Source organism: Wolffia australiana, chromosome 2 (assembly GCF_029677425.1).
Source record: "Wolffia australiana isolate 7733 chromosome 2, ASM2967742v1".
NCBI lineage: Eukaryota > Viridiplantae > Streptophyta > Magnoliopsida > Alismatales > Araceae > Wolffia > Wolffia australiana.
In genome coordinates, this window is record NC_135836.1 from 21,126,472 (window position 1) to 21,147,087 (window position 20,616).

Sequence of the window (20,616 nt, forward strand, 5' to 3'; positions counted from 1 at the left end):
CCTATAATCTCATTCATTTCACTATCTCTTATCTATTAGAATCATATTAGTCTTCTAAATAATATTCACTTTCTTGCCTCAAATTTTCCTTGTCTTTCTACCCCATCTCACTAATCACTATTTAAAGAACATTGAATCATTAATTATTGTTCCTTGTGGATACAATCCATACTCATCACTAGATAAATTCATTTATGTGAGTATGTGTTTATATTTTTATTTCGTAACCTCAAAATCATCAACAATGAATTAAAACCCTGATTTTTTATTTGTGCAACTCCTCATGGACTGTAACAACATAGTACTTCTATATAAGATAATTCAAACCATGAATACGGTATTATCTCTATCACACAAATTATAAAAACACACACTTATTGTTTGCTCCTTGACGGCTTATGAGAGTGTCACCTAGAAGCTGATGTAGAAGACAAAAGAGTGAGCCTAAGTTCCTTATTTGAAACAAATGATGTTGCATGATTCAAAAGCTTTTATATGCTTCAATGCTCAGCATGGTAACCAATCTAGTAAATAAAGGATCTTCCCAAGTGATGCTCCCTAATTACCAGGCTGTCCAGCTTGAGCTAATAAACAGCCTCATATATATTTTATTTTCATAAAAATAAAGTTCAAAGTAGTCGATTGCATAAAATCACATTGATATGATGTCTAAAAGTTATGAAAAGAGTGTCATTATGGAATAAATATAACATCTAATTTATGAGGCTTTAGATTTAATTCCAATTAAAAACTATTATTTTCATTTCAGATGAACTTTATGTTATCCATTACAACATCTTAAGGTCAGTCATCTGTTGATTTGATAATTTTTTGACATATATGCATTATTGAACGAATTATTTATTAAATATTAATTCATTTTTTGTATTTTAAATATTTATATGGTATTCAAATACACATAAGATGCAATAGATAATATTTTCATTATTTATGATTGCATAAAATCACATTGATATGATGTCTAAAAGTTATGAAAAGAGTGTCATTATGGAATAAATATAACATGTAATTTATGAGGCTTTAGATTTAATTCCAATTAAAAACTATTATTTTCATTTCAGATGAACTATATGTTATCCATTACAACATCTTAGGGTCAGTCATCTGTTGATTTGATAATTTTTTGACACATGCATTATTGAACGAATTATATATTATGATTTCTCATTTATATGTAATGAAATATTCAAAGCACTAATTTAACCAATTATTCTTGATGTGAATGCATTTTTTACCATCATTCTAGATTTCATCATCTAAAATGATCTTATTATATAGTCAGGGAAATATTTATGATTTCATTTTACATTATTTATGTTTTTTAATCAACTAGGTTACAAGAAATCATATGATATCAATTTTGCACTTTTATGCTTTTAACCATTTCATGATCTGCTTGACCATTCTAATATAATTTATCAAAATATGATGTCATAATTAAGTTATATTGACAATAAGCAATGGTAAGGATGCTAAATACAGAATACATTAGACTCGTTATCCATATAAAAATAGCATTATTCCGGTTTCTTATCTATAAAAAACAAGAAAGCTTTTATGTGTTTTTTAGATTTGGGCATGATTGGTAGTCGAAAGTAAGAATTAGGCAACAAAATAAATATGAAAAGACAAATATGATATTTGTCTTATGAAAAGACAAATATGCTACTGTTTGGGTCCTTGAATGAAACCTCTCAACAATCGATATTTAACCGCTAGGAGTACTCAAATAGTCCCCGAGAGATCAAATCTCATCATCTTCTTTCTGATCAATGCCACCATAGATTCAAGAGGAGTACTTACCATTATATTTAAATTGGGAGGAGACTACACTTAAGAAGAAGGGAAAACAAGGGGGCATCAAACATGAAAGTTACATTGGTGATGATCACTTAGAACTTTGGCTTTGTCCACATATTTCACGTTCACTATATCTTTTAAGGTCCATTGAACCTTATGGTATGATTTTATGAGCCATGTACCAGAATGCTTAATGTCTTCGCTTTTAAAATAACTCTTAGTTGAATAGAAAAAATAATTAAAATATATTGTATTTATTATGGATTTTTTGACACAATTGATAAGTTGACTCACCAAAATGTGAGGTGTCAAGATACACTGTGTTCTAGAACTATTTTACACCTGTTTATTATTACATATAATCCCTCATCTGCATAGAATCATTAGAATGAAATGGGGTATTGTCAATTCTCAAACCATAATTTTTTAACCTAGTTAAGATGGACGCATTAAGGAGGCAATGAAGCACTCAGTTTTTACATTTCACAATATTAGCCAAGGTCTTTATTGCATAACTGTCCACACATACCAAAGGGACATCCAGGACTTGTTACATACTAAAAGAGAAAGAAGATGTGATGAAATACATGTCGTAGTTTCACTACCTGTAGAGGAGACAACTATCGTTTTTCTTCATTCATAATTTCACAAAAGAATGAAGAATATAGAACAAATCATAAAGATAATGGTGCCCAGAGATTGAAAACATATTGTACTGTCCCCCTCTCAAGACCTAGAAATAAAAAGGGTTGTGTGCTATTATAGTGCCTCCTAACTCCGCCCCTTGGCAATGTATTGGAATTTTTGGCTTTAATCACTAATCTTAAATGGATTGTGAAATATAATATTGAATCAAATACATATCTTAAAACCAAAAACCTGAAGGATCAAATCAGTGGCATGGAACAACTTCCCCATGCATCCAGAGTTTATTCAAGTCATTCAGATGTCCCCCTCTAGATGTAGTATATGCATGGTCTTTAGAACTCTGGATCTCCTCTTAATTTCTTCTAACTTTTTCATAATAAATTAGAAAGGATTTCCTCACCATCTGGTATCACGTGAAGTAACACTAACGAAGAGCAAGAGAAAAAAGCAAGGCATGTAATAAAGACTGGCGCAGTATCAAATTAGGTGCCCCATTTGTTTTCATTAAAGTCCCTCAAAAAATTCATAGAAGTCTCCATCCCGAGGATTTTTTTAAAACGTCCTTGAACTTAGGGTTTATCCATAAGCGTCCAAAAAGCTTATATGTGTGACCTGCATGGTCCATATATTAGTCTAGTTAATGACTTGAAGTGTCCGTTAACCTTAGATCGTCCAACATAACTATATCAAAATCATCATTAATTCATCTAGAATTAATTTAACCAAATGGATCAGTTAAGTCATTAGCATGTGGGTTGCCAAGCTATACCTCGTGTCCTAGGAGATAGATAGATATATGATAAATATACCATGGGACCTTTCCATCATTAATAGCAATGTAATTATAATCCCTTAATGATAATATTAATATTAATGTATGTCATTTTTGGATTTTGAGTTTAATCAATAATTTTAAACATGCATTCTCACTGAAATAGATCTAGCTAGTGATGTCAGCAGATTGTATCCACAGGGAGATGTGATTAAGAATAAAAAACATTTGGAGTGTTGATTAATGAGATGAGATGGGATACTCATACAATACATGATAGAGGGACAAGTTAAATGAAGAGATATGAATATAATATCCAATCTTTATGTATTAATACGAATGATATAATATACTAGATATTGATTTGAGGGAGAGAATGAAAAATAGAGTTGTACAATGAGGTGAAAAGACTGTGATGGAATGAGAAGATGGACATAGAGATACATGTAAAGGTTAATGTATGAGTAGATGTGAATGTTATGAGAGTTTAGTTATGATGATATGATGATGTGAATTAATCATCAGGAGTCATGAGGCGATGATGAACGTGGAGTGTGGCATGATAAAAATATAAGATGTAATGATGATATAGATATAACTTAATAACCATGATGTGTACAAAACCATGACGGGCAAGAAATTTTAACTTAGTTCCTTGACCGCAGTAAATTGTGGCTTCTCCGCGGGCCACATCTATGCATTCCCTTTTCAATTAATGACATGTAGACACATGTCATTTATAAACTCAAAAATAAGGTTTTAATTTTTTGTTAACACTTTTGAGTACAGTTAATACTAATATAATCATATAAGTGCATCTAGTTAGTAATGAGTATGGACTGTAATATTCGAAGGAGAATGATAATAGATTATCTCCAATGATAATGGTAATGAATGATATAATATTCTATAAATAGTGATTAATTAGATGAGGGGAGATACATATAAAATACAGGACAATGAGAAGAGGAAAATTTAGGGCAATAATTTAATTTTTATTAATAAGACAAAGAAGATTAATGTAAATTATTTGAGATGGGAAATGATGATATGGGTGACAAAGGATGAAGTGCGGATAATGAGGTAGGAAGATATATGCATAAATAGGCAGTATGTGATGATGGAACAATATATGAAAGTGGGATGACAGCAAGATGGCAGAGACATAACTATGTGAAAGGCTTAAGACACAACAGGAATTTAGAAATATGTGATACAATGATAATAATAATACAGGTAAAACCTACCAATGATGACAAAAAGAAACAATATAAGGTGAGGATACTTACATTTGATCCTTATGTTCTGCCAAGATCATTATAATTTACAAATGTATCTAAGCTCCCCCTCATCTATTTTGCATCTTCTCCAACACTGAGGATACCAAACATGCTTGATGTATCTCAGGAACTTTCTCTTTCAATCAGACCAAAAATGTAGTGTGGATTTAAGCGACTAAGGAATGCGCTAAGACAGGGGGTGAACTAGATTCTCATAATTTTTTTATCTACACTAATCTAATTAACTAGGTTAAATATTGTTGATGTTTCTAGGGCATGAGATAGAGGATACGGAAAGACTCTGTTAATTTCATTATACAGTTAAGGCTTGTTCTTCAATGTACAGGGGTATCCAACTCAAGTTGCTGATAAACTCAAATTATGGGTAAGATTACATTGTTGTGAATTTGAGTTTAATCAATAAATTTTATACTCATGAATAATTTGACTAGATAGTGACGAGTGATAACATGCAAACAAGAGCTAATAAAATGCTAATTTCATCATATTTTTAGGATTTTAATGCTTAAAAACATTAATTTTTAAAGCATGTTTTCATGAGTTTAGGTTTAAAGAAGAATTTTCTTAAATTTCAAGTTATACAACATTTTGGACAAATAATTAGGTCAATTTATACATTTAAAGCATTTTTAAAATGATGTTTATAAGAAACTAAATGTTTTAGTTGACCTATTTCTATAAATAAAAATAAAGTAAGCAATAAAATGGACTTTAGAAATTCACACAACTTTTTTTCGCATTAATAAACATTTTTTACTATTTATTCCAGTTTTTTTAAATTAAAAATATTTTTTTATCTAAACTGATCTTTATTGGGCCAGTTTTAGTGCCTAACAGTTAGCAAGTGGCGCAGGGCCTGCGAAAATGGCGCACCACATGGAGCGCCGCGCAGACTTATCAGAAGGTGTGTTCGCCCCTTCAGTGCGCGACATGCCTGTATGCAATTCCGTACAAATCGCAGACAGAGTAGAGCCACGCGAAGGCGCGATGAACCAATCGCGTCACGTTGTACGCCCTGCGTACAACGTGCAAAGGAATAAAAATAACGGAATCAGAAAACTTGTTCTTCCGATTCCGCGGCGATAAAAGGGGAAACGGAGAAATTAAACAGGACACACTTGATTTTAAGCAAAAGGAGAGAACACCTAGCTCCCTTGAAGACTCAAGATTCAACCAAGAACTATTTGGAGTTCGATCGGGGCAAGAATTTTCCAGATCCGTTGCCGCATTTTTTCATCAAATTCAAGTCAAATTCGTGGAAAAATTCGGTGTTCATTGCTCGAGGTTCGCCCAGATCGATTCTCTGATAATCCCTGGTACTTCTAGGCTCATTTTGAATTCATTTCACAATTGATTTGGCGTTCAATTTTTCCAATTTTGTAGTTTTGTTCATGTTCGCCGTTTTTCGTAAATTACGATTTTATTTCTGTTAATTCTCAAATTTCTAGCCGTTCCCGACTGGCACATGGCCGCAGGTCCGGCTCAGGCCAGCACCGTCACCTTCCCCAGATGGGGATAACTGTTCAACAGCCACTGTTCAAACTAGCGCAGCGGGAATGGATCGTTACTTCGAGCAATCCCTGCGCGTCGGCGGCCGTGGGAATCTCCTGCAACTTGAACGCCCTGCAAATTGCGACGGGATCTCAGGCCAGCGTTGTCATCTGACGAGGATAACTATTCAACCGCCACTAGTCCCATCGTCCAAGCTGGCGCAGCGAGAACAGGTCGCTAGATTGAGCAATCTCCGCTCGTCGACGGCCGTGGAAATCTCTTGCGAGTTGAACGCCTAGCGAATTGTGACGGGCAGGCTCCAAACTTGACTTGCTGAATCCGATTCAGACTGGGCAATCAACGCACTGGGAATTTCCACCCTTGCAGTTTCGACGATCGGGTACTTGCTGAAGAAATCTCCGTCACAACTAAGATGATCGTTGATTCAATTGGGGCTTGAAATTTCACCCAGTGTGAAGCCTGAACGTTCCCCTGCGATTAGGATGCTGAAATCACCTGCACGCAGGTAAATTTTTTCTCCTATCCCCTTCTCGATCTTCCTCTTCTCTTCTCCTTTATGATATCTCTTCTCTGAAGAAGGGGGAGACCAGAAAAAAATGACGACTCTCTTCTCTGTTCTTCCTGGTCTAAGAACCTAGGGCGCCCCCCTCTTTCCCTTTAAAGGGGGAAGAGGCCAAATGGGCCCCCTAAGTGGGTCAACAAAGGGAATCTGGTTTATTAGGGGGCCCTTATATAATGGGCATCTCGTTACAAAGGAAAAGGGAAAGTTAAAAACATAAAAGAAAAGACAAAGGGACAAGGGAGGGGGTCCAAAATGACTAAGGACCCCTCCCCAAAGACGACAAAGCAAGGACACGGGACGCGTTGCAGTGCCACGAACACAGGACGACGAGAACGGAAAAACAAAACACACAACAAAGAAACGGTGAAAATCAAAAGCGAGAATTGAGCATCTTCACCCCGTCTTCGATGACGGTGGCGGGCGGCGCAGCCGGCATTGTCAATGAACCTTGATGGCATGCGCCATCAAGCTGGTTCAACCCGGTTCGGACCGGTTCTAACTAGTCGACCTCTTCTGGACTTAGCCAAAAATCAGCTAAGCCCTCGAGAGGGTGCTCATCTTTGCCCACTGGGCACGCTGTTGTGCACGTGAGACCGGTGAGCAAAGGGCCGCGTGGGCGCATGGGTGTTGCTGTGCAGCGCACACAAGCGGTGGCGTTGGGAAATTAGGGCTTCTAGTTGTCAAAAAAATGTTTTTTTTCTGGGATTTCAAGAGGGACAAAGGGGTGAGATGATAGAATTTCTAGAGAGAGACAGGGAGAGATTTTAGAGAGAGAAATAAACTGGTTTAGAGAGAGAATATGACTGAAATGAAGAGATAAAGAGAGAAAATGACGAGAGGGTGTATGAGTTTGAGATGGAATTGGAACGTGCAAATGAAGGAGATTTTTATGAAATTTTGAGAGGATGAAATAGGGATATGGATGAAGTTCTAGAGAGAGAAAGAATCGATCTAGAGAGTGAAAGTAGGGAAAATGAGTGTTTGAAGTGAGAAAGTGATGAGTGTTTAAAGGGGAAATGAATAGATAATGACAGGAAAATGTAGATCAAGATTCCTAAAACCTCAATGCAAGTCTGGTGAGATCCCAATGCTTTCTCTCAATTCAGGATCCTTATATTATTCCAGGAAAGGCAATTTTCCGGTATCCGTTCATTCCGATATCCAGATATCGGATATCAGTATCTATATCGGTTGCTACAGTGCCGATATCCGATACCAATATCCGTCTCAATGTCGAGATCCCTCTCCATCTCCGGGGGAAGGATGAAGATATCGGATATTGGGTGTGGATATCGGTTTTCGATATCCACATCGGAAGTATACTTAAAAATATCATTAACTTATATGTGTTCAGCTATTAACATGGGCAAGAGAGTAATGAGGTTTTTGATTGTTTATACATCTCGTTTAATATATACAGCTAAATATTTTTAATTTCTTCCATATGGGATAATAGGATTTGGGTTTCGTGTTATAACTTTTTACTTCTATTTATTGGGGACGACATATTAAATAATAAACAAATATGATGTCCATTAAATATGGCGGGTGCAGATTAAAATAGCATTTTACCATTTAATGTATAGTCGGGCTCATTTAATATATACAGAGAAAGGTTTCTAATTTCTTCCATGTGAGATAACGGGATTCTGAGTTTACATTACACTTCGAATCCTGTTATCCCATATTGATGCCAGATGTCGTCAAGACGTCGTCTGGTCGACACCGAGGGTAGCGGCTCGGTATCGAATCAGGGTCTCGATCGGACAACGACGATCAGTGTCGTCCGATAATGCTGATGGACAGGTATAAATGTTGACGGAAATGCGTAAAAGTCCTACTATGGTACGTGCGAGTGCCGAAATGCGGTGTTGCCGTTCCAGAGATTGACAGGATCACTTCTGGTGAGGTCACCTACGTCTAACCCAAGCGCGGTGGAGGGAAATCAAAAGCGTACTGGAAAAGGTAAGAGACAAAGGGCAGTGAAGAGGAGTACCTTCGTCGCATCTGGCGACAGCTATCTCGGTAGTACCCAAGGATCGTTGGAGGGCAGGAACGGTGATCAGGGCTGGGGCCGGTGAAGAGAAAAGCAGCGTGGGTCGGCGTCACGTGGCTGGAGACGAGATGGCGTGCGGCGAGGTGCGGATGGCGCACGGCGGCGTGCGGCTACGTGAGATTGCGGCAGCAGGCGTGCGGCGCACTGTCCGGGCGCAGCCGGTTGACGGGCGCGAAGTGGGGGCAAGCACGGCGGCGCGCGGCCAGGTGATCGGCGGCAGCAGGCGCACGGCGCGCAGTTGGTGCACCGCGGCGCGCGGCCGGGTGGCCAATGACAGTGGGTGCGTGGCGCGCGCTCCGGACGCAGCCAGTTAACGGGCGCGGTGCGCGGGCAGAGCACGGCGGCGCACTCGGGGCTCGGCGGAGGTGCGTGGGACAGCGGGCGGAGTCCGCGGCGGCGTCGGGGCGCGTCGCGATGGCGGGTGCAGTGCGTGGCAGAGCACGGTGGCGCGCTCGGGGCTCGGCGGAGGCGCGTGGGACAGTGGCGGGATCCGCGGCGGCATCGATGGGCAACGGCCGGCCGCGGGGTGGCACGGCGCTGGGGCGGCGGCGGCGCTGGGGCGGCGGCGGCGCTGGTGCGGCGGCGGCGCTGGGGCGGCTGCGGCGCTGGGGCGGCGGCGGCGCTGGGGCGGCGGTGGCGCTGGAGGCGGCGGCGGTGTTGGGGGACGGCGGCGGCACTAGAGACGGCGGCGGCGCAGGGGGCGGCGGCGGCGCTGGGGACGGCGACGGCGTCGACTACCCCTACTCCTCTCCCTTCCTCCTTCCTCCTTCCTCCTTCCTTCTTCGTTCTTCCTCCACGTAGTGGCTCTTTGACTTCCAAACGTTTTACTTTTCAATGAAAATTCAAGAGTATCAAAAGAGGGCGCCCACCCCTTCCTCTTATAGGGAATAGGTGGATGGGCCCCTTGAAACAAAACAAACAAACAAAATAAAAAGGGAAATGGCTAAAGGGCTAGGGCCCATTAGCGGGAGGGGAAGATATCCTCATACAGGAACTTCCCCTCACTACACGTGGGTACGAAGAAAACTAAGAAAGCGGGAATTAAAAGCGGGAAATGCGAGCAGGCACCGGTCGAAGATGGCACGTCGTCGCGCCGAATATTTGAACCCGGAGTTGCGCGTCGTTGCTGTGGCTCGTCGTGTCGGCTGGACACGTGTCGGTGGCGGGCTCGATGACGATGCTGGTTCCTCGAGCGACGGTCCTGCGGTATCGGACGGTGCCGCGCCATCACATATGGAAGAAAATAAAAAATTTAATCTCTATACATTAACTGAGATTGATAATAGATTAAAACCATTTGATGCTAATGTACGTAAGTCATACATTGAACTGAAAAATTGTATTTTTACTGTCGATACCGGTTCTGATATTCAGATATCGAAAACCAGTATCCGGCATCCGGTAACCGTCGCGTCCCTCTACCTACGGTATTCGGTACCGATATCCGTCTACCCCTCAGAGACAGATGTCTGATATCCGATATCCGATATCCGGCATCGTCCCATTTTTTCCCGGATATCGGATATCGGTTGTCCGATACCGGATGACAGACAGATATTGGTTGGGTGAACCCTAAAGGACACTTATTTCGTAAAATATCCTATATAAGTAGGAGGAAGGGGTCAGATTTATCGAGATGACAGCATGAGTAACAATACTGTCTATAATTCTACATCAGCAGGTGTAATAAGCAAAATAATACGTAAGAAGAAAAAGGGGTATGAAATAACCACAATTGCTCCATCGGACGGGCATGATGTAATTGATATTATACCTCCAGGACCGGAGCTTATTGTTTCAGAAGGTGAGTTTATTGAAGTTTATCAACTATTAATCAGTAATCCAAATGTGGGGAGATTTGGTCAGGGAAAAGCTGAGATAGTCTTCCAAGACACTACACGCGTTCAAGGTCTTTTGTTCTTCTTAGCATCAGTTGTTCTAGCATAAATCTTTTTAGTTCTTAAAAATTAACAGTTTGAAAAGGTTCAATTGTTGAAAATGAATGTTTACATACAAGTATTTTTTAATACCAAGTTGATAAAAGAGGATAGGACGATTTTTTTTATTGAGAGCATCATTTTTAATAATCATAAAGATTTGTACAGTTTTTTTGGTCTGCTTTATTGTTACACTATTTTGAGAGATATCCAGACTTTATTACCTTTAATTTATAGTACATAGTACTACTAATGAATATTTGGTACACAAAGATAATACACAGGAGCCAAATACCTTATAAAGTAAAATTAACAAAGAAAAGACAAATGCTTTTAAGGAGCTTTAATAGCCGTCCAATTCTTTGATTCAACACAATAAAAAAGAATACAAATGCGTTTAAAATAATGCTTTTGCTTACTCTCCACGCACACATTTATTGAACTTATAATTTATTTTTTCTATAATGTCATGTCACCCTTTGGACTAAAAAATAGAAAGGCATTAGCTAACCATTAGACATTATGACATCAAGATTTACAATGTCATATTGCAACTTTTACAATGATAAGCTGCGCTAATCATTAACAAAAAATGTGATTTGTCACCATTTAACTTAATCAAGTGGTGACACATGACAGGGCAGGCATTTAAGACCAGAAAACATCAAATAAATTTCATTTAAATAAAAAACATGTCATAACTATCAAAATAGAGATTATGAGTTTAAAAAATAGAGATTAATGAATATAAATAAATTACTTTTTAGAAGCGATGTTTGTAATGTCATGAAACACAACAATAAATCCGAATGTGAAAATTAATTTATTTAAGAAAATTGTATCGATAAGATTCTTAAACACACCACTCAGATGACGATATCAGACATCCGTTGATATCAATCCGCATCCATCTTTGTCTCAACAATCTAACACTGAAACCCTTTATACTGTTCCCTACTTTTGTTTTCTTTTTTTTTCACATGGCTTCATCCTCTAGCCACATAGCTTGGAATCAAAATGGGGGGCGACCAACACAAGTAGAAACACGGTAAGATCTAGATATTAATGACGCATTGCGCAATAATATTCAACATCCGTCCAACATCAAAATTTTCATCAGGCCCTACAAGTCTTGCTATTTAAGAGAAAATAAATAACAAGGATATCTACCATATCTGAACCTCAAAAACTCCAGTCTAGCAAGGAAGAAGAGACCAACCCGGCAATGGCAGCAACGCATCTGTGGGCGAGAGTCCGGCTGGCGGAGAAGGCGGACGTTCCACAGCTTCTGAAGATGATCCAGCAAATGGCGGACTTCGAGAGATTAACCCACCTCCTCTCCGCCACGGAATCCTCCCTCTCCGCCGCGCTCTTCCCCTCCGCCGACCCTCCTCCCCCCTTCAAATCCTTTACCGTCTTCATCCTCGACGTCTCCCCCGATCCGATCGACTCCTCTGCAGACCCGTTCTTCACGCCCGTCTCTCGCAAGATCGAGCTTCCGACCGCGATTTCCGACCCCGAGCAGCAGGCCTTCGTCTCCGGGAAGGCGACTGTGGCCGGGTTCGTGCTCTTCTTCCCCAATTTCTCCACCTTCCTCGCCAAGCCCGGCTTCTACGTCGAAGATCTGTTCGTCAGAGAGGCGTACCGGAGGAGGGGCTTCGGAAGAATGCTGCTCTCGGCGGTGGCGGAGCAGGCCGCGGCGATGGGCTTCGGCCGCGTGGAATGGTGCGTGCTCGACTGGAACGAGAACGCCATCAAGTTCTACGAGGAGATGGGCGCGGAGGTCTTCCGAGAATGGCGGATCTGCCGCCTCTCCGGCGCTGCTCTCCTCGATTACGCCCGCGATTAGGGTTAGGGTTAGGGTTAGGGTTTTTTTTTTCCCCCCAATTTCTTCCTGTTCATCATCTTGGAGCCAGCGATTGCGAGGACTCGTTCCGGTTTCCGATGAGGTCTGCCCAGGCTTTGGATTGGGCGAGCAGCGCGGAGAGATTCGCGGCGGCGCGGACCATGTCCGGGCGGCGGTCCGCCGCCGGCTGCGCGCAGTCCACCGCCAGCGCGATCGTCTTCCTCGCCACCTTCTCCGGGAACGAGTCTCTGAGCCGCCGATCCACCCATGATCGGAAGCTCCGGTCTTCCTCGATCAAGATCTTGGCGGATTCCACCAAGGAGACGATCTCGTACCCTCCGATCTCTGCTTTGTAGGTGTATTTGATCGGTTCTTCCCCCGAGATCAGCTCCAGAAGCACGACTCCGAAGGCGTAGACGTCGGATTTCTGCGACGCCGGCTCGCCCTCGCGAACCTCCGGCGCGATGTAGCCTCTGGCGCCTTGGAATTTCTCCTCCTCCCGAGCGAGATCCGCCGCGGCGAAGTAGCAGATCTTGGCGCGGTGATCGCGATCCGTGATCATGATCGCCGAGCTCTTGATCCGGTCGTGGATCGGCGCCGCGGCGGAGAAGTGGTGGATGTACTGGAGGCCCTGCGCGACGTCGCTGGCGATTTGAATTCGCTGCAGCCAGCTCGCGATCGGCGTGAATTCGGGATTTCTAGGGTTCCTGAGGCAGTCTCGGAGGCTGGCGCCGTGGATGAACTCGTACACGAGGAAGAGGGCGTCGGGGGGGGCGGCGGCGGCGCCGAGGAGACGGACGACGTTCTTGTGGCGCGCGGCGGCGGCGGCGGCGGCGCGGCGGCGGAGCTGCGACGGATCGCCGTGGAAGGTCCGGCGGAGGACCGCGGCTTCCTTGCCGCGGATCGTGCATCGCCATGAACTTGAGGAGGAGCTCGAGAGGCGCTTGGCGTGTTCGCTACTCGCGGCGGTCAGAATCTCGGAGAAATCGTAGAGATTGGGGGATTCCGCCATGATTTCTCTGATGCTGGTGATCGAGAGGTGGTCGGAGGAGGTGGAGGAGGACGGCTTCGCCGCATCGCGACCGCCATTAGAGGTGAAATCCGAGCTCGATTGGAAGCCCGACGAGGCCATGGAGCTTCGCGATCGGGGCTTCGGATCCGCCGCGAGAGCGTCGCTCTTCTTCTTGCACATGCCGGAAGAAGAAGCAAGACTGCTGGTGTTCTTCCTCCTGGTTTATTTATAAGGTGATTAGGGAAGGAAGTTTTCAGTTTGGTTAGAGATAATTTGGGGATTTGATCTGATCGAGCAAGTTTATCCATTGAAGCTCATCAGTTTCGTTCGGGCCGGTGTTCGGATCGGATCGATTGTTATTTGAATTAATTTTGAAAATGGACGTTGAAAAGTTCGTTGTGGTCGGATCGAATTGGCTTTTGTTCGATCGATTTTCAAACTACGCAATCCCAAATACAATAAAGGCTGATATAAAAAATTACAAACTGTTCTTCGTTGATGAAAAATCTGTTATTTTCCCGGCTGAGTTTGAAATTTAGTGGAGATCGCATGAGTGCCGGATTTCCTCATCAGGCGCTCTCCGCCGATGAAAAATCTCTTCGATCACTGGTTGCGATCAAAATCTCATCGCGAAAGAGCAAGTTCACAAATGGATCTGAGATAATCCGTTGAAGTTCGTCGATTGATCTTGTGGCGTGATCCTCATCCTCTTCCTCTGTTCTTGACTAGTTTCAAAGAGGCGGCGCGATTACAAATTTGTAATCGAGCGATTGACGTTGTAGGACCCACGAATTTGGTACGTGGCGAACGACGAGCCCGCCAGAAGGGATTATCCATCCTGCAACGCGAGAGAAGATCAGAATCCCTTTCGTCGAGCTCTGCTAGGGTTTACAATCCCTTTCGGAAGGTTGTCGTCATGGCAGCGCGAGGAATTCCTTCCATCGCCGCTTGTCTTGCCGGCCGTGGCTTCTCCGCCGGAGATCGATCCGCCGTCTTCGGAGTTCGTTTTCACCTCCGACGATCGTTCGATAATTGCATTTCTATCTCGGTCGCCGTCTCTGAGAGGACTCCCCCGAGGCGTTCATTCAAAGGTGACTTCTCAATCCTTATCGATTTCTAGTTTTGGTCAGATTTCGAAAGATTTGCAGCGGAGAATCAAACGAACCATTACAATCTGTCGAAGAGCATGAACTTGATCTCTAACCTTGATCGTGCACGGAATGCGCAAATTTTCCGTGAGCGACGAACACAAACCAGCCAGCGCTGTTGTTCATCAATCGTCAAGAACTATTCTTCGGATAATTCTTCTGTGCTTTTTCAGCTTCTAGATCCAATCGCGATCAATGGATAGCCATAAAAACAAACAAATGAGGACGTTTAATTTTGATTCTTTTGAACAAACTTTTCAAAAAAATCTTGCTAAGTATAAATTTCAAACTTCTTCTGATCAAAACAACACGCCCCTGCGATTTTCAGTCAGATCCGTGGCAAGCCAGGCGGAAAGCGTGGCAGGATTTGATGAAATGATCGCTGGAACTCAGCGAAAGTATTACATGCTTGGCGGTAAAGGGGGTGTTGGTAAGACCAGTTGCGCTGCTTCCCTGGCAGTTAAATTTGCCAATAGTGGGCATCCCACCATCGTCGTCTCCACCGATCCAGCTCATTCTCTTAGCGATTCATTTGCACAAGTAACTTTTGTTATTCTCAGAGAAAGTAACTTTTGTTATTCAAGATTTTTTTTATATAGTTCTTTATTTTTTTTTCATAATTCTCTCAAGGATGTCAGCGGAGGGATGCTGGTTCCCATTGATGGAATGGATTCTCCGCTCTTCGCGCTCGAGGTATTTGCTGCCTTCCCTGTTTTTTTTTCTGTTATTTGGTGCGATTCATGGCTTGAGAATTGATCTAGGTTAGTTGTTAGATAAACCCTGAGAAAGCTAGAGAAGAATTTCGATCTGCCACTCAGAATAATGGAGGAACTGGTGTCAAGGATTTCATGGACAGCATGGGCCTCGGAATGCTGGCGGAACAGGTAATATTTAATGTTTGAACTGATTCGATTCCTGTTTATTTTCGATGGAGTTTGCCCAATATCTTCATGGTTCGAGCGTTTTAAGATATGGTTTAATTATCTTTTTTGATCGTTCTTTTCATGTTATGTATCAAGCTAGGAGAACTGAAGCTAGGAGAGCTGCTGGATTCTCCACCCCCGGGCTTGGACGAAGCGATCGCGATTTCCAAGGCTTGTAATTTTTCTTGATATTTTTGCTTGTTTTATTGAAAAAAATAAGGAAGATCAACCACCTCTAGCAGATATGATGTTTTGTATTTGATGCTTTATACTTGCTAACACTACCTCTATGACCAGGTTATGCAATTCGTTGAATCAGATGAATATAAAATGTTTAGCCGGATCGTGTTTGATACTGCTCCAACGGTAAATTGGATGACGCAGAAACTTATTAATTTTTTCTTATTTTTGGCTAGTCATTTGTTGAATATTACATTTCATTTCTTAATTCTTTATTCTAGGGCCACACACTTCGTCTTTTGTCCTTGCCGGACTTCTTGGACAAGTCCATCGGGAAGATCATGGCGGTAAATAGCTTCCTACATTTTACCCTTCTGATAAGCGTCTCACTCATTTTGTATTATTTGGTACATGGTTAAGAGTCTACCTTTCTGATAATCCATTAATTCTGATTATCCGTTGATATTTTTCCCTTTTTTTCATTAAGCCAATTAGCCCATTAAATGAATATGTATAATAGTTGTAGGGTTAGGCGGGTAATGTAGTCGGCCAATGAGTTTGTTTAATTAACCAGTCTTCTTGATTTCAACCTTCGATCTGACCCAGATCGGCCTAGCTCTTACTGTTATGGATTGAGGAAGAAACATTGATTAGTCAATGCACTGCTTATCTCGTTGATCTGGCGTTGAAATTTATTAATGCGCTTGTATAGATGGTTAAGCTTGAAGGTGTGATTGTCAATGTAACGCAACCTAAGAACTTACATCCACACTAAAAACAACTTTGTTAATAAGCCGATGCCGATATCTGATACTTCGTTCTTCCAAAGTCATCATGTATCATCCAACATTTGATTCCGGAATTACAGTCTAGATAATGTCTCTTACTTCAATTTCTCATCCGTTAATCAGCTCAGGAAGAAGATAACCTCTGCAACGTCTGCCATAAAGTCTGTTTTTGGGCAGGACGGACAAACTGAAAATGCTGTAAGCTATGATTTGGCGATACCTTGGTCATCACAATCTCCAAGTTCTTGAAACTAAGTTGTGGGTTTATTATTATTATTTTTTCTCTTAGTCTGACAAGCTAGAAAAGCTCAGGGAGAGGATGGTCAAAGTGCGCGAGCTCTTTCGTGACAAAGACTCGACTGAGTTCATCATCGTGACAATTCCGACGGTAACTATTCCTTCTTCTTTGTTTGATTTTATTTGTATTTATCGGCGTTCAATTAAGGTTGGTGGAAAATGACAATCTTGGCGTCGTCATTGTCATCCGTCAATTATGTCATTGTTGTCTTCATTCATAGATATCTTGGACGAATGATGATGCAGATGACAAAATTATCTACAATTAGATGCAAGCTGTCAATGACAGTTACGAAATATATTAGATTGAAGTGCTTACCAGTTGGGCTAAAAGCTATAGCTTATAGCAAAGGTTGTAATTTTTCATCTTAAAGCAATATCATGTTCTTCAACAAATTATGATCGTCCACTCATCATCTTCATCATCATCGCTATCCATGTTTGGGCTTTGACGAATGAAAATGAGGACAATGATTCATCATCGATAGATGGATGATGATGATGATAAAAATCGTCAATATCATTGTCTTCGTTAATGGAGAACCCTGAATGTGATACTTTTTGATTCAGGTCATGGCGGTCAGTGAATCTTCAAGGTTGCGCACATCACTCAAGAAGGAAGGCGTTCTAGTAAATAGATTAATAGTCAATCAACTTCTACCCCCGTCTTCTTCAGACTGCAAGTTCTGCAACATTAAAAGAAAGGTATGGACACGTATTTTCTAAGATTTGGGATAAGATTATACGTATTTTTTCTGATTATATTTTTTTTACTGCAGGATCAAATGCGCGCTTTGGACATGATAATGGACGATCAAGAACTCAATGATTTGACGATTGTCAAAGCCCCATTGGTTGATGTTGAAATCAGAGGCGTTCCGGCTCTCAGATTCATGGGTGACATGGTTTGGAAGTAGACTATTCCGAGGATTCGATCTTGAGCAAGGTCAGAATTTTTGCTAAATATTCCAAGTCAACGATACCGTTAGCAGCAAATACACGACAAACAGCAAGAAAAATGTTGGAAATCTTCATACCCAATTGATATTTGATTTATTTTCTTGGCATTTTGCTATTGTTGATGCGAGACATTCATCAACTATGTCACATTATAAAGTCAAAACCATAATCTTTTCACGAACAAGTTAACAGAGAACTGGGCCTTTAGATTGCTGTTGACCCGGTCAGGCCTCGGATCTTGACATCGTAATGAACTTCTTCCACCCGCCTAAGATCATACTTCATGCCTGCAGGGCAGAAGGAAAAACTAAAATTACTGTTGATAAGGTGGATAAAAGAAAACCATTGATAAATGTAGAAGATAGCTACCGTCGAACTTCTTCCGCAGGAAATCGTTGCGAAGATTGAGCATCCGGAAGGAAGAGTGGAGTTCGGTCAAGAACTCGAGGACCTTTCTTGGGCAGTCATAATCCCCTGCTGTGACGCGATTCACAACATACCTTGGCTGGAGAAGTTATACGACATGATTTATCTTCGCAGTAGAATAAATAAATGTTGAAAGGTTCAGTTCATACTGGTTTTGGGGGGAGTGATGATTGGAGATGGTGAAACCACAGCAGAAGAATTCTATTTAAATATTTTTAACCACCATATTGGAGCCCTGTTACTGATTGGAGTAAAATTCTTCTTCGAATAAGTGAGAGAGCTTCTTTTAAGTATCGGTTGCTACTCTTCAATGAATTTTTGTTTGTCCGCCATACTTAGTTTTGTCAATCGTTCCATGGAGTATACATCTAGTATTAAATAGAGACAGAAAGGATATCTTACTAGTTCATTTGACATGAAGCACAATCCTGCAAGAGCCACATAGAACAATATAAGAAAGAAAGAAAAAAAGAATCTTCATCATATTATACAATCCGAAAAATGTTTCAACTAAGTAGCCCGGGATTCAAAGCCTTAAATAATATTTACTACACGCATCAGAAGAATTCGACTCACCAATCAGATAATCTTCGATATCCAGACCAAACTCTGCAGTGTTTACTGAGCAACAAGGACAATGAAAATCAATTTTTTTTACAGTACTCGACTGAAAAAATTTTATGAATTCACCAGACGTAATATAAACTTCTGAATCGGGAGAAAAATCAAATAATTTTTGGGTTACATAAAATAGAAAACACGAAAGAGCCATAATCACCACATGACATCAAAATCTTTGAATGATTGAGACTCAACAAAAGTTAAAACACAAATTCTAATGCGGCAAAATACATGCAAAGCGGTTCAACTTTCACTTCATGATCCTTGGTTATGTTCAAATAGACTGGCTTATAGTGTCATTGTAATAAGATATTTTTCCTTAAGCTCTAAATTGAACAACAGAAATCCTTGTTCGTGTTCAATTTCGAGTTCAACTCTTGAAGTAGTATTCGTCACGAAAAGATTCCATCGAAGATTGAAAAAAAACTCACATCCAAGCAACTCCTCTACATCATTGTGCAAGAGCAGGTTCCCCGTCTTCATCCAGTGGAGGAAAGCTAAGATCGATATCACAGTCTGCGTCTCGCTTCTCCAGTCTCCATTATACCTTCTCCCCACATTTATAAAACCCAGAAGAAATCAGCCAAAGAACAACCCCAACAGCGAAGAACACCGTCTCCTACATACCTATAATACTGCCCAGGGCACTCCCTGAGAATATCCACCAACCGAGCAAACAACAGATTCAGCTGTGCGATCGAACTGTTCGATTTCTCCAGAGTATCTATCCATCAACCACAAGAAAGATAATTTTGATAGAAGAAAAAAGAACCCTAGAAAACCAGCACTCCGCGCCGCGCACTAACCCTGAATAGAATGAGATTGGTGGAGGAGCAGAACATTAGATTGCATCGCGCGAATGACAATCTCCATCTCGGCCACAACTTCACGGATTCGATCGCGGACGCGACTAGATTCGTTGAGCCGGTCGCTGAATTCCGAAAACTGCTTCTCGAGGGAAGCATGGGCAATGGCGGATTCAGCTTCGGATGGAATCGACATCGCCAGCAGACGGCAAGGGGAGGATGGAGAAGAGAAGAGGGGAAGCGGCGAGGGCAAGGCTCTTCGGAGGAGCGAGAGAGAAGGAAGAGGGCCGAGCAGAGAGAGCGAGCTTCGTCGCGAGGGAGCAGCAGAAGACAGAGTAGCGAAGAAGCTACGAAGCGCCACTGATGTTCTCATCTTGCTTCAACAGTTGAACTGGCTTCAAAATTGAGTTTTCTGTGGCTTTTGGTATTTTTTTTTCATGGATAAAAATAATGTAATTTCATTACTAGGGTTTGACTAGTCAATGTAATTCGGTTCTGGTCTGGTCTGGTCAAGTTGACAAGTCAATGTCAACGACAAAGTATAAATTTTATGTTGATGGTCATGTAGAAAACTTATATCGACATATTGAATGGCCCCGTCCCCCCCATTCCCTTCTTAATTTTACAAGAAGATATTAAACAAATATTTAATAGTTTACTTCCAGTTTGAGTCCGGTTTGACCCTTGGACCTAAGCCTGCCGGACCAACCGGTCCACCCTCAAATGGAAGACTATGTTCCCAGTTCAGTCTGGTCTGACCGGTCCTTGGTCCTAAATGTCCAACCCTATTCATTACCCTGGAACCTTGTATGATGTCTTCTTTATATCACTCTATATACTATAGTGGGGATATGGTTATTAGTGATGTGTTTTTCTCTCTATGAGAGAAGAATAATGAGATGCTTGAGTTTTTTTTGGGGTTGTTTCTATGAGGGCTAAGCTTTGGCCCTAGTCGCCCCCCTGCCTATGGGAGCAGAGTAAATGTTGCGTGTTTAGTAAA

General features: G+C 41.7%; 4 protein-coding genes and 1 long non-coding RNA gene across 5 annotated transcripts; 3 read left to right on the forward strand and 2 right to left on the reverse strand.

Annotated features, from left to right (window-relative positions):
- Nucleotides 1–5,670: 5,670 nt before the first annotated feature.
- Nucleotides 5,671–6,671, forward strand: LOC144700058 (uncharacterized). The gene is made up of 2 exons (XR_013580665.1): nt 5,671–5,858; nt 6,018–6,671. It is a non-coding gene; the product is annotated as an uncharacterized LOC144700058 (long non-coding RNA).
- Nucleotides 6,672–11,643: 4,972 nt separating this feature from the next.
- LOC144700060 (Protein kinase superfamily protein) lies at nt 11,644–13,661 on the reverse strand. Its single transcript, XM_078571439.1, has one exon. It carries the CDS (start codon nt 13,645–13,647, stop codon nt 12,511–12,513), a length of 1,137 nt encoding a protein of 378 aa, XP_078427565.1. The 5' UTR covers nt 13,648–13,661; the 3' UTR covers nt 11,644–12,510.
- On the forward strand, nt 11,835–12,549 carry LOC144700062 (GCN5-related N-acetyltransferase 8-like). Its single transcript, XM_078571442.1, has one exon. It carries the CDS (start codon nt 11,835–11,837, stop codon nt 12,456–12,458), a length of 624 nt encoding a protein of 207 aa, XP_078427568.1. The 3' UTR covers nt 12,459–12,549.
- Nucleotides 13,662–14,018: 357 nt separating the features above from the next.
- Nucleotides 14,019–17,870, forward strand: LOC144700059 (ATPase GET3B-like). Its single transcript, XM_078571438.1, has 11 exons — nt 14,019–14,558; nt 14,944–15,155; nt 15,246–15,308; nt 15,389–15,499; nt 15,635–15,709; nt 15,836–15,904; nt 16,000–16,065; nt 16,630–16,704; nt 16,796–16,894; nt 17,374–17,508; nt 17,583–17,870. Exons 1-11 carry the CDS (start codon nt 14,384–14,386, stop codon nt 17,718–17,720), a joined length of 1,218 nt encoding a protein of 405 aa, XP_078427564.1. The 5' UTR covers nt 14,019–14,383; the 3' UTR covers nt 17,721–17,870.
- On the reverse strand, nt 17,823–20,014 carry LOC144700061 (Translin family protein). Its single transcript, XM_078571441.1, has 7 exons — nt 19,617–20,014; nt 19,438–19,534; nt 19,242–19,357; nt 18,766–18,810; nt 18,592–18,617; nt 18,133–18,268; nt 17,823–18,050 (listed from the first exon to the last, which is right to left on the reverse strand). Exons 1-7 carry the CDS (start codon nt 19,987–19,989, stop codon nt 17,968–17,970), a joined length of 876 nt encoding a protein of 291 aa, XP_078427567.1. The 5' UTR covers nt 19,990–20,014; the 3' UTR covers nt 17,823–17,967.
- Nucleotides 20,015–20,616: the final 602 nt, after the last annotated feature.